Source organism: Alligator mississippiensis, chromosome 2 (assembly GCF_030867095.1).
Source record: "Alligator mississippiensis isolate rAllMis1 chromosome 2, rAllMis1, whole genome shotgun sequence".
Classification (NCBI taxonomy): domain Eukaryota; kingdom Metazoa; phylum Chordata; order Crocodylia; family Alligatoridae; genus Alligator; species Alligator mississippiensis.
Genome location: NC_081825.1, coordinates 187,751,502 through 187,764,942, shown reverse-complemented (window position 1 = coordinate 187,764,942; position 13,441 = coordinate 187,751,502). Strand labels below are relative to the sequence as shown.

The following is a 13,441-nucleotide window of genomic DNA, read 5'->3' as shown; positions in this document are numbered from 1 at the left end:
CATGAGTTAACAAGTTTTAATTTACAGACACTCATGTTTTAAGTGCCCCTGGTATGGTCTAAGTGTAATGTCACTGTCACGGCGGGGTCCTGCAAGAGGGCCGTGATCTCCTTAGGCCCCCTCACCGTGCCAAGTTGGCCCAAGGGCACCCTCTTATTCTCGCCCACCACGTCTTTGATGTTTGTATATAGTTGGGAGGCTGCCTACGACTCCCTGGGCACGGCTACTCGGGACCTCTGTCCCCACGGTTCTTCCGGACTCCTGTGGTCTCCCGGTGTGATGGGTGCTCCACAGGCACCCTAGCCTTATGGGCTACGTGTGGCTCCTACCAACCCCTAATACCATGCCCCAAGCCTCGCAGATGTACTGGACATTGGTCCGTCAAAATACATGCCCACTCTCCCGGGCCTCCTCTGTGATCTAGCCCACTCCGGGCTCTCTCCTCGGGCTCACCGCACTGCTATCTCCTCTCCTCAGGGACAACCGCAGCACCACGCCCTCATCACTCTCTCCCCGGGTCTCCTCTGATATACAGCCCCCCCCACTGGGACTCTCATCAAGCCCACTCTGGGCCTTCTCTCAAATAACCCAGCCCGCTACGGGACTTCCTAGCGAGTCTCCAGCCCTTTAGGCCCACCACACTGCTACCCTCTCTGGTACGGGCTCACCGCGCTGCTATCCCCTTTTGCCGGGGACAACCGCAGCACCTTGCCCTTCTCCTGGGGCGCTGTGCCACTAACCCCTTCTGTCGGGGTCCACCGCAGCACCCTGCTTCTGTCTGAGGTCTGCTGCCGTATTAGCCTATGACTGGGCTCGCTATGCCCGTCTTGGGCTTTTCCATAAGGCGCTCCCCCTCTTTGGGGCTCGCCATGCCCACCTTGGGCTTCTCGATAGTCCCCCCCCCTTTCTCTGGGACTCGTTATGCCCACGCTGGGCTCCTCTAACGTGCGCTCCCCCTTTCCTGGGGCTCGCCACGCCCACGCTCAGGCTTTTCAGCACGCCCCTCTCTAGGGCTGGGGTCTACGCACCCCACAAGTTGCGCCCTTACTGGCGCCGGGGTTCTCACACTCTGTGAGCCCCCTATGAGGCCTCCTCCAACCCCTACAGCCTCACCCAAACCTCCAGTGTAATACAAACACTACCAAAACAAAACACAAGCTTCCTGGCTATAACTTAACTTAAGGCCGCCTGGCTGTAACAACATAGTTCCTGCGTCCCAGAGCCACCATCCTTCAGTCTGCTCGAGTGGTACTCACATCCTAGCTACGTGAGCTCCTACCCCTCTGGCTGCTGGCAGGGAACTGCCAACCTGGCTTCAGCCCTGGGCTTTATAAGGGCCAGGCCCTGCCTCCTACAGGCAGCTGACTCTCATTAGTTATGAGTCAATCTATCTGGAGTTGCCCTGGCAGCTCACAGCTGAGCTCATCATCCCTGCTAGGGCTTTTCCCCAGCAGTTTCCCCTCTCTAGGAGCGGGGCAGCGAGGTGCCCCGCGACAGTCACCCTTAACCAAGACGCTCAGAACCTGAGTGCACATACAAGTTCAACTGGCCTCAGCACTTCTCTAAATGGGCACCCAGTTTTTCCATGAAAAAATAGAATTTTTTAGTCTATATAAAAATTGGGCTGAAAGGAAGCCAGTTTTGAAACACACCTCCCTGACTTGAAGGCTGGGTACATGTCATCAATATGCAGAATGCCCATATATGAGCAGTGGCAATAATGCTACATCTCTGAAATTTTCCTCTCCCTACTACAGGCAAAAATAAATATTACAAAAGAAAATAGCTCAAGTGAAAATGTGAGGGGGAGAGCCTTTCATACTCCATCTTTTCCACTCTGCTATATTTCTATAGGAGCTTGTCAAATCACGAGCCAGCTAAAGGTGAACCAAAAAACCTTGAACTTTGTCAGTGAATTTTTGTTTGCTAGACCTATTTATGGCCTTAAAAGGGTACAGAGCTCTGCAGCCCTTGCTTTTCTTATACTTTGTATAGGCAAAAGCATAAAACAATGCCTATGGGCACCGAGCTTGGCAGATAAGTAAGAAACAGTATACGTGCTTCGACTGTCTTATTTCAAATTGTTTTCTATGGGTCGACTTCTGGATAGGTTATATGGTCTTTGCTCAGGCAAAACTTCTGCTGAAGGAAATAGGGATTGTGCCTGTGCAGGGTTTGTACAGGAATAGGTTTGTATAGAAGCAGGACTATATAAAAATCTCAGATCTGAAAACCCCAAATTTAGGGAAAGTCCACATGTGGATTCAACTCTGAACTTCAGAACTAGCCTCTTGTAATGGACTAAACCAAATCTCAAGGGAATGGTGAAGGTGACATCAAGTTCTGAATTTCATGGCATTGGCCTAGCCACATAGTTGGATCAGGAATATTTTGGAATGATTTATTGAACAAGGTGTTTCAGATCACCTTTAGCAACAAGTAACAAAGAGATGGTTGAATAACCGGCAGTAAAGATTTGGGGTCAAGGACCAGAGAAAAGGAAATTACGTTCCAGTTTTTTTGTTACCTTCTTCTTCATATTCCTCTGCATTAAAATTAAAAAAGCAGTAAAATCAACAGCAAGCACATAGATCACAAAGAGTGACATGTTGATAAGAAGTACTGACAACAAAAGACCTTTTTCATTATAGAGGGAAAGGATTTCCAAGATGTGTGGAGTTACAAGTTTGAGACATAGCACAGAATCAGAGAATCATACAAAGCAGAAAAATCATCATTGCCTAGAAGAGATTCTCTGCACTGAGCTTAAAAACAATTGTTTGAGCCACTTGGAGAGAAAATTTCTGACTCTGATCCAACATGCCCAGGTGTAAATCAAGAGTATCTCTAGTCTAGCCTGGAGGTCTAGTCAGTGGTATAAAACTGATGCAAGTAGGATCAGAATCATGCCCAGAGAATTTTTGCTCTGTCTGACTCCATAAAACTCCACCACCAATGTTCTCCAATGGGATAACTAAGCTGAATAAAACATATCTTAAAAACAAAATTGCCTACTTTTCTCAAACCCTCAGACAAGTCCCGACCACTACACAGTTGTGGAATCAGTGGCTTTATCCATGTGCCATTTTGTGGATAACTTGAGCAGGATTTTTTCAGTAATGACCCTGTCACTTGTTCTGACATCAAGAGGACATAAAAACAGTAGAGACCAAAAGTGAGAGTGAGTAAAATTGTCACCCATTTAAATTGAAAGTTTTGAGTTGGGCTTTTCAATGAGTACTTTCAGGAGCTGCAATTTATGCTAAGTCAAGAAAAATGTTGCTAAAATGGTCCAAACGTTGATTAAATTATTATAAAGTCTTTACGCTATAGGGAAAGCTTTGGCCAGTTAAGGCCTGTTGTCAATGGGAGGATTTCCATTGATGTCAGTGGGCTTTGGATTAAAAAGGAGCCACACTGAAATGAGAAAAGGTCCAGCATCTCCATTTGCTATATTCAGTCAAGTGTCTGACTACAATAAAGCAAAACCTAGTCTTCTGACCATTGACGTTAGCCTGTAACACATATGAACACAAGCAAACATACAATCTAATATCATTACAAAACATAGAGTATGTTTGTTCCAGAGGTGCAAATATGAGCTTGCACAGGAAGGGGGCACAAAACAGGCAGTTGCTGAGAAAGCGTATCTCCAAAACAAAAGAAATATGGAATTCTGTGGTAAGAAGGGGTATTACAAACTGAAAAGAAATATGGGAAAAATTATATTACTGAATTGTATCCTTTGCATAGAAAATCAAGACTTAAAAGTATTTTAGAGGTTTAAAAGAATCAACTCAAAGGGGCTAAGACCGATAAAAATAAAAGCAGTAAAAAAGAAACTATTGAGCAAATAAGGTTGTAAATCAATTTAAAAAATATCACCAGTAGGTGGCAGTAGCCCTGCAGGAACAAAAAGCAAAACAAGGCATCTCTGCACAGCAAAACAGAATATGAATCTACTGCTAAAAGCTCACTTTAAGCCTAACTTAGATATTCATCAGAAACTGGATATTACAAGTTAGATTCAGTATCATTATTTATGGAATAGCACCTTATAGTTCACAAGCTCCTACTGAATTAAATAGGAACGCTCAAGTAAATGCTACTCAGTGCAAGAAACGGTATCAGGATCTGGTATGTCAGTAGCTGAATATACACCACTGATATACACCATCCGAATGAGGATCTCTCAAAAATAGCTCTACTGAAGCTAACAGAATCATGCATATTAACACCTGTTGAAGGTCTTGCTCAGAATATATCCATATGTGGAACATTTTTTAAACAAAAAACAATATTCAACAAAAAATAAAACAGAAAATTACATTTAAAAATGTTGACATATCAGGTTGGCGTTTAAATAATTAGACATTAGCAGATTCAAGACTTACCCTCTACCTGCTCCCTGTAGAGAAAAAGAGAGAGAGAAAGAGAGTTTGTTGAAATTGGATTTGTATTTCCTCCACTCTGTTAATATGCTACGTTGAGCTATTAAGTAAAGTGCCACAGTTTTATTTAACATACATGTAACTTTCCCCTTTCCCCTTTCATTTTTAGGTTAATAAAATGACTAAAATTCTAAAGTACAGCTCTTGTCCTGCAAAGTCTGATTCACGGGTGTAAAATTATATGAATAGGTAGTCCCACCAATTTAATGGAAGGACTCACATCTATAAAATGACTCATATGGTTAAGTGTTTGCTGATAGGAATTGTAGGTACTAAAAGTTTTCACTGGTAAAACCTACTTCTAAACAACGAGGTAAATCCAGATTGGCAATGGCAGAGACTCTGCAAGTTGTGCAGTCTCCTGGGTAAGAGCGATGCATGGTACTGGCACGGCTTCATTTGGATTCTGGCTTCTGGGGTGATACCAACTGGCTTCTTACCAGTTCTAATCTTCACCTTCTCCTTACTGAAACTCTGTTTGGGGCACTCTGAGCTCTCTTCCTTATTCTAGTTTAACAGAAAACTTTCAACCACTATTACCTTAACTCATACCCTCCCCATACCTCTGATTCTGTATTCTGAACTTGCACTTGTAAGAATGCCGAGCAATTCCATTAATTTTGGTGGTGTTACTTTGGACTTTCCATGGTGATTTATACCAGGATAGGTATGCCTAACCACACTTGTCAACTTTCCCCAGCAAGAATATCATAGGAGTTTGAGGCAGGGGAAGAATGGAGTGTTGCACTTGAACTCCCAGTGCCCAAGTCCCTAGGCCTCTTGCTATTGACTCTGATGGGCTCTGGACCATGCGTTTGTCTTTTGCAGCTGTAGGACACAGCCTTACGGCTTTACAGGGAAACTCCATCTTAGCTTGCAATTGCCCCACTGAACAGATTAGCATGGAGACAGATTCCTCTCTACTTACACGTCCTCGGTGTCAGACATGTTGGCAGTGGGTTTCTAAGTGAAAAAGGAAAGCAAGAGACAAGTTAGCAGCATCTCAGAGCACTCCGAGACAGAAGCAGGTGGGCTGACATCTGAAGTTGAAAAGCAATGCATCTCGTCTCCTACAGAGCAGCAAATCCTCACTGTCACTATAATACAGTAAAGGCTTCAGCTGGTCAGATCAAATGAGGAGGAGTGGACTGGAAAAGAAAGTTACCTAAACAGATACAGCCCATTAGCTTCCTAGAAAAACTGATTAGCTGCAAAATCTTCAGATCTGGACCTGGCATCATAAGAGAAGCACCTCCAAACTTCAGGGATGTTTGGAAAGAAGCCTAGCTTTATGTAATGGGTGCCAGATTGTCCTCTCCCACCCATTTGACACCTGCGTTAATCCAAAAAGTTCAGCAGCATTACTCATGGCACTGCTTTAGTGCAAGTGGGAGGCCCCCCCAGGTCCAAGACATATATCACAGCTGGTAGAAAAAGGTAAAAAAAATCATTGGCAATTAACTACAGTATTTGATTGCAGGAACTCAAAACCTGTCAAATAAATTAATGAATGGGTAATGTCTGGCTTATAAAACTAGACGAATGGTGTGAACAATTCTTCGCTGACTCAGCTGAGAGATTGGTACTGATGAAGTTCGCAGAAGAGATCGTTTGATTACTATTACTTGGACAGTTACAGTATTAATTACAACAGATACTCGCAGCCTATGGTGGGCACTGAAGTACATCAAACAATGGCATGTCTAAAACAGCTCCCCCACTTCTGGCTGTGCCCGAGTGCCTCATAGTCTTCAGTGTTCTTATTCTCATAACATCCCTATAGGGACTTGTTGTTATTTCCATTTTACAGATGTGGAAGTGAGGCACAGAGTCTTGGTGATTTGACCAAGGTCACACAGAGAGTCTGTGGCAGAACAGGAATTTGATCGTACATTATCTCGGACCCAGGTGGGGTCCTATCCCCCACGGGGCCAGGGCAGAGAGGGTATAGGCAACGTAGCACTGAAACATACAGGGGTCAGAGAGGATGACTTAACTGGTCCTCTCTGGGCCTCAAACCCATGGGTCAGACTCTCAGCTGGTATAAATCAGAGATCGCTCCACTGACTTCAACAGAGCCAAGCCAATTTAATCATGCAAAAGGTTGGTCATCTCTATGATTTAAAGTGGGGGTGGCATTTCCTGTACAAACTGCAGAACTATTAACACCACACACTGTTCTCTGTAGAGGCAGATAGGGTTCTGACATCAGTAGATCCATCTGATAGGTAGAAGCAGTGTCTCAGCAACCTATTTTTAAGGAGCTAACTGTCCTCTAGGTGGGGGCAGAAGGAACAAGAAAGGAGAGATTATAAACTGGTGAGGAGTGGACTTTCACTCAAACTCCCTCTAAATCCATGAAGGGTCTTAAATTAGAAAACAGGGCAGAGAATGCAAGCTGTGGCTTTCATGACTTCATTACTCAGCTGATATATGAGACGTGTCTTGAAGGAGCAGGAAGACTGATTTAGGGCCAAAAGGAACAACTGCAGCTCAGAAGGTTTCTATTTCAGATGGTTATAATAATCCCATGGGCTCTGGCTCTCCCCTATAAGGGATCCTGTCTATCTCCCAACTATAACACTCGACAGCATGATAAATACCCCAACTAACTGATAGATATAGATATACTACTGGTTAGAATTAAATTCAGTTATTTCTCTCTCCTTTGTGTTTTAGTTGCTTATCACCATGACAGCTGAGCACCTGTCACATAAAATCAATAACCTTGTGTGGTTCATTGAGCCCCTGGCATTTCCCCACTTCTGGGTTGAGATTCCTAGCTCAGCTATAGGCTTCCTGTATCAGAACTTCTGTTCCTAAGTTGTTCTTCTGTGTAATGAGGCAATAACACTCCCTTTCTCCCACCCTGTGTTTTACTGCTTCTTACCGGGTGAGTCTACACATTTATTAATGCGCCATAGTTACTGAGCATTAAGTTTAGTACTTGGATAACCAAGTACTAAATCAATGTGCAGTGACTCGTTCGCAGTAGCACTAGGGCACAGGTTTTTAGTGACGTTTACTGTGCAGTAGCCTAATAACACTGTGCAGTAGTGTATTAGCATGGATTTTGCCCGGCACACTACTGCGCAGTGTTATTAAACTACTGCACAGTAAGTGTCTTGTGTAGATGCACCCACTATGTATTTGCATCCTGCCTGGAAAAATGGGGGCCTTAGTTTTGGTGCAGGCTACTTGGTATTACCATGGTTTAAATAAATCATTATTTTCTCGTATGCTATTATTATTATGCTATTATTTGCTCCAATGGTCTCAACTTGCAGCAAAGGAAGTTTAGGTTGGATATTAGGAAGAACTTTCTCACTAGGATGCTTGTGAAGCACTGGAACAAGTTACCTAGAGAGGTGGTGGAATCTCTCTATCTTTGGAGGTTTTTAAGGCCTGGCTTGACAAAGCCCTGGCTGGGATGATCTAATTGGGGATGGTCCTGCTTTGAGCAAGGGGTTAGACTAGATGACCCCTTGAGGTCCCTCTTCCAACCCTCATTTTCTATGATTCTATTAAGAGTACTACCTGGTGGTGTTATTTTATGGTATGGGGAAGTAGAGTCCTCGCAGAAAAAACTCTGGGTCAAGGGGAACGTCTGTGGAAGCCTGCCATAAGCCTCTTCCAGTCTAGATGATTGTCCTAAGGGATTGTGGGAATTTTGGTCAATCCCTCCATTCTGTTAGTCTATGAATCTTGCTTTTTTTTTTTAATCTGGACATAACATAAATGATTTTGAGCTAAGTGCTCCCTTTGTTCTCACATGTTCAGTTCCATGGGAGTGCGAGTTGCATTAGTGGATCATCTCAAAAGAGAACCTTTGAATTCTCAGCGCACATTTATAAAAGTGACTTTTTCAGGACCCAGTTGAGGGCAAAGACACAGTGCAGTACCAGACTGTCCTGCTCCATAGCTCCTTAAAAGTCTTTAAATGAGGCCCTACACAAATGGGCCTTCTCATGAGTCCCAGAATGAGCTCATCCAGTTGCCATTTGGCCTCCATGGCATTGCACATCAGGTGTTGTACTAGACACTTCCATACTTGTTGACAGCCCGAGGGCTGTGCCAGCCAACAGGATTCTGCAAGGCACATATCAGCAGGCCATAAAATAGGACTAGATGGCAAGCTCTACTGGGAAGGGTCTGCATATTTTTATCTGTTTCTAGCCCAAGGAGGCCTCAATTCTGATGGGATTGTGAGCACTAGGTAAAAAATAATTAAATTAGATGATGACAGTGACAAAGAACATGACAAACACTATGAACAAACCAATGGGCCAGATTGATTTTAAAAATCCCCCAACTGGACCTGGACATAACATTTGAAAATGGCCCTTAGGCCAAATGCTCAATAAAGTGCATTAATCTTATCATCATAAGCTGGCACTTCATGGTCTTATACTGCTGCCCTCATCCAGGCAACCCCTTTAGTTAAGCTAGCCTTCCCTAAGAAAGTACAGCATGACTGAACACTTAATAGATCTCAAAGGAATCATTGAGAAGTGAGAGCCTTATTCAGTTTCCATTAAAGTCAATGACAAAACTTCTATTGTTAATAATAGTAGCCAAAGCACTGTAATCATCTAATGTGTTCATAATATTGAGGAAGGATTATTGTATTCCTGATTTTATCTGGGTAGTTGCTTTGTTAATTAAAACAGTGACTAAATGAACCCACGCTTACAACAAAATAGAAAGAGAGAGAGAGAGAGAGAGAGAGAAAGCAAACAATAAACAGCAATAATTTCTGCAGCTAATCTAAGGCCTAATCTGAGGCTCTGAAGTCAATGGAAAGGCTCCAACTGGCTTTGGATCAGGCTACTGATGAAGACAACATTATCACAGATTTCACAAAACAAACAAATCTAAACATGCAAGCTGTTAGATGCTTGAGACAGGAACTAGCTTTTATTTTATGTTCGAAGAGTGCCCAGTAAAATGGGGCTTGATCTTTGCCTGAGCTTTGTGCACATGAAAAATTAATTAGTAATAATACCCATTATTTGGAAAGAAAACATATAGAAATAAAACATGTCCAACTTGCAGTCTGCCTTCTGAAACCCAATTATATCAAAGCAAGAGGTCAGGTAAGACCTTTATTTCAAGAATCTAAATTCCAAATTGTTTCTTAACTGGTTCTGTTTTATTTTCTTAGGCCCCGATATCTCTTTTCTAAGGAAACTGAGCTCTAAGATATCTGTACTTCCTTCACCATTCAGCCAGCAGAAGAATTAAGCGAGTATATTTATTTTATACTGTATATGAATGATGCGCCAGATACGGTCCTGGGTTCAATGAAAAAGGTCAGTATTCCATCCCTAATCAGGTTAAAGTGGACCAAGTAGACCATGATTCTGCCTAGTAAATTGTCTGCTTGTTTGCGTCTTTTGCTCTGAACTATATGTTCCATTTGGTCCACATCAGTTCTGTTCTTGGCTTAAGAAGCAGAGTCACCATTTCCAAGGGAGCGTTTTAACAGCTGAGAATGCACCCAACTGCCAGATGATCGATGGAATTCACTCCCTTCCACCTCGGAGGCCATCTATGAAAATAACCCCACCATCAATCATTCTCTCTTCTTAGCAAGATGTGGCCTGCCATACAAGGGATGCAAGGTAGTAAGATTATTAGAGAACAGGGGAGAAAGAAAATGGACATGCATCAAAGATTAGCCCTGGCAGGAATAGCTGTCAGGCAAGATGGCTGGGTACAATCTATCAAGCTGCAGCTACCCACAGAGCCCTGGCAGGAGCCCCTGTACATCTGACACATCTAATAAGGTTTCAGATGCATTTCCTACAAACTTCCCCTTCTCTCCCACCTACCAGTGGAATTCTTCCTCTCCAAATTATTCACTAGTTTGGAAGATAAAGTTATTCTATATCTGGTGCCAGAAACCAACAACTGAAGTGAAAACCCCATCCTATCCAAACCTCACACAGTTATTATTATTTACCATTTGTACTGCAGAAGCACCTAGGAGCCACCGCCCTGAGCCAGGATCCCATGGTGCTAGGTGCTGTACAAATACAGAGCAAAAATGATGGCTCCTGCCCTCTAGGAGCCTATAATCTAAACAACCATAATCCTGGCTATTTGCATTCCCGGGGCATCCAGTCCACTTGATTCCCAGGCAGGATTTGCTAGGAAGAAGAATTAAAAGAAAGAGAAATCAAAATCTCAGTCCCCCCTTTCCTGGCAAACCATCCCTTTTAATCACTCATCATATGGATATCTACCCACCCCAAAATGCTTGTAAATCCTTTGTAATCACCAACGGTGCTTTGATTGTACTAGGGTGTATTTTTGCCCTGGGATTCAACACTGCTGGACTGGGGCAAAAAGTGACATGTACCAGCAAAGCCTATCCTCTTCTGACCCCAAGAGCTGGGCATGATGCAGCTGTGTTCAGCTGTGACTGCCTTGCCATTGGCCTCAATTACAGCCCAGTGCATGAAGTATGTGCTCAGTGTCCTGCCCTCTGACACCCTCCCTCCCCACAGCTTTCAGAGGTAATTAAAGTCCTGCTGCTTAAGGAGAAACACACACCAAAGAGCCATCTGTGTAATAACAGTCCACATGGCCCTCAGAAGGAGGGAGGAGGTGTGGGGGAGTCTGGAGGAATTCATGGTCATCAAGCAGCTTCACTCATCAAGCAAGAACATTGAGAAAACACATCTTAGGCTATGCCTGAGCTCACAGGTTTTTTGTTTTGTTTTGGGGGTTTTTTGTTTTGTTTTTGTTTTTTTACAGATTTCCTTTATCAAGGGCTATTTCACATGCTTTCTTCGTGTACTACCATCCGCAAGATGGCATCTGCTACCGGCAGTTAGATGGCCACTATGCTTGGACACTGGAAACTTAGCTCGCACTCTACAGCATCTAAAATGGCCTCAAGGTTTCTTTTGAACTTACCCAAATAGCCACGGGACCCTTTAAGTGATTACCTGAATAACTTAACCCTGGCCAGGTCGGAGCATCTTTGCCGGAATTCTCTTACAGGCGAGCACGGAAAGCAGAGAGCACACAAAAGAAAACATTTTTTTTTCTGCACCACCCTTCCCTTACCCCCAGCAGTCTATTTCTGGACTATCTTGACTTCAAAGCATCCTTAGCAACAGATAGCAATACACACCCAGCAGTCAGATCTCAAAGAGATACCTGCTATATTTCATGAGCTCACAACATCTTGGCATAACAGAATAATCTTAGTTCTCTCTCTCTTTCTCTCTTACACACACACACTTACTTTCTCTCTTTCTCTTTGTTTTTAAGAAGGGAGGGGTCTTCTTGATTCGCTCACATCATCTTTCCTTCCATCCCTTCCCGGTTCTCCTCTAAAACCTAATACTTAGCTTATCCAAGCTGCTAGCCTATTCGTCCTTTTTCCAGCTCCTCCTCTTGCCCTTCCCTCTTGGAAATGGCCAAGACACAGGATTTCTTCCCAATTTACGCCTTTCCCCACAGTCTAGACTGTCTGCCACCTCATCAGGCAGGGTACAAAACTGGTGGCAGTGCTTTAAACATTCAGCTCATTCAGGCTATACAGAGGGATTTGGTCACATTTTGTACTGTATAATTTATCATTCCTGGGAACCTCAAGGTCATGGAAGATGTCACGTCATACAGTTCTCATTCACAAGGCCTTGGCTTTGGTGGGGATTTTTCCATGGTCCATATGAATCCCCATTATATCCCAGACCATCCAGAGCTTCATGGACATTCCCAGGCCTGAAACAATGTCAACAAATCCACCTCCGAGTAGGATGGAGAAATAATACAACTGTTTCCCTCCGCGGGGCCTTCACCTGAGTGCAAGAGTCCTGAGGTTCAATCTGAGCCATGTGCTAGGGTCATTCCATGCCCTGTGCCCCCCATTTAGACTGAGTCCCCAGATTTGCTGCCCTTTTCCATTCATTCACAGAAATAGCGCTTGCCTGACATCCTTCTTACCTGAGAGGAGGCAGCCAAGAGAAGTGCCGAGCCCCCTGGTGAATGGGACAGGCTGCAGGATCTGCAGACTTCTCAAGGTGATTAAGTCCTCATGTTATAGTGACATTTGATCTTCTGGAGAAGCTGATTGGCCATTAGGCCTGCAATGTCAGGAGGAGAAGGAGCAAGGCGGGGGAGGAAGGAGAAGGGGTGGGGGGGAAAAGGGCATACCAAGTATAGGAACAGCTGGAAGGACTGCATAGATTATGCTAAAATGGGAGGGACATGTTTGGAGAAAAAAAACGAAGGCTTAAGTTTCTATATTTATAACCCCACCAGGCAAGCAAAATTTAAAGAGGAGTATCCAAGGAAAGAGCTACAGGCTTTTATACAAGCATGGAAGCATGGTTATCATATAAATGCGGTGCTCTTTGGCACACAGTATTTAATCATAGTCACCAATGGCCCATCATTTTTATTGTTTAAATGGTTATTCTTACCGCAATAGCCATTACTCTCTGGGCTAGTCTGAGAGACCCTCCATTGCCCTTCTAAAGATTTCAGTGGCTTTGTCTCTTGGGTGCAGTTGTGATTTATGAAGGTAATGCAGCTGCTAGAACCCTTTAGGCTTAGGACTCCTCTCATTTCTACCTGCAAGAACTCTTTTGAAGTTAACGGGAGTCACAACAGTGTGTGTATAACACATCAAAACATGGTGAATGCATACATGCACACCACTGACATGTGAAAGAAATGGCTTCTGGGTTCTACCAGCTGCTAGGGCCACATCAGGAGTCAGGGTAAAATAATCAGGGGAATAGCAGGACCTGGTGGTAAAAGAACCAGCACAGAGAAATGTGTACAAGATTTGGTCTACTATTAGAGCAGTCCCTGCAGTTGCTTCACTTTGCCAGTAGAGGTTTACAGTGCCTAACACAACTGTTTTCATGCCATCAGGCTTTACTTCCCCCATCCCCTCCCTCCCATCCAACTCCCCTTGGCAGGGATCCCCTGCAGCATAGTGCATGCCCTCCAGTGGGTCTGATGGC

At 43.8% G+C, this 13,441-nt stretch overlaps 1 protein-coding gene across 10 annotated transcripts in view; it reads right to left on the bottom strand.

Annotated features, from left to right (window-relative positions):
• TNNT3 (troponin T3, fast skeletal type) overlaps positions 1 to 12,497 on the bottom strand; it is a 47,761-nt gene extending 35,264 nt beyond the window's left edge. For 9 of the 10 annotated variants that reach the window (XM_006278864.4, XM_059722584.1, XM_006278866.4 and 6 more), the window contains exons 1-3: positions 12,414 to 12,497; positions 5,380 to 5,414; positions 4,395 to 4,408 (exon numbers count right to left, since the gene is read on the bottom strand). In XM_006278864.4, coding sequence (XP_006278926.1) covers positions 4,395 to 4,408; positions 5,380 to 5,399 — 34 coding nt within the window. In that variant the 5' untranslated portion in view covers positions 5,400 to 5,414; positions 12,414 to 12,497. Of the gene's footprint in view, positions 1 to 4,394; positions 4,409 to 5,379; positions 5,415 to 11,709; positions 11,777 to 12,413 lie in introns of those variants that run through there. The other variant, XM_059722585.1, reaches the window with a different exon arrangement.
• Between the last annotated feature and the right edge of the window lie 944 nt (positions 12,498 to 13,441).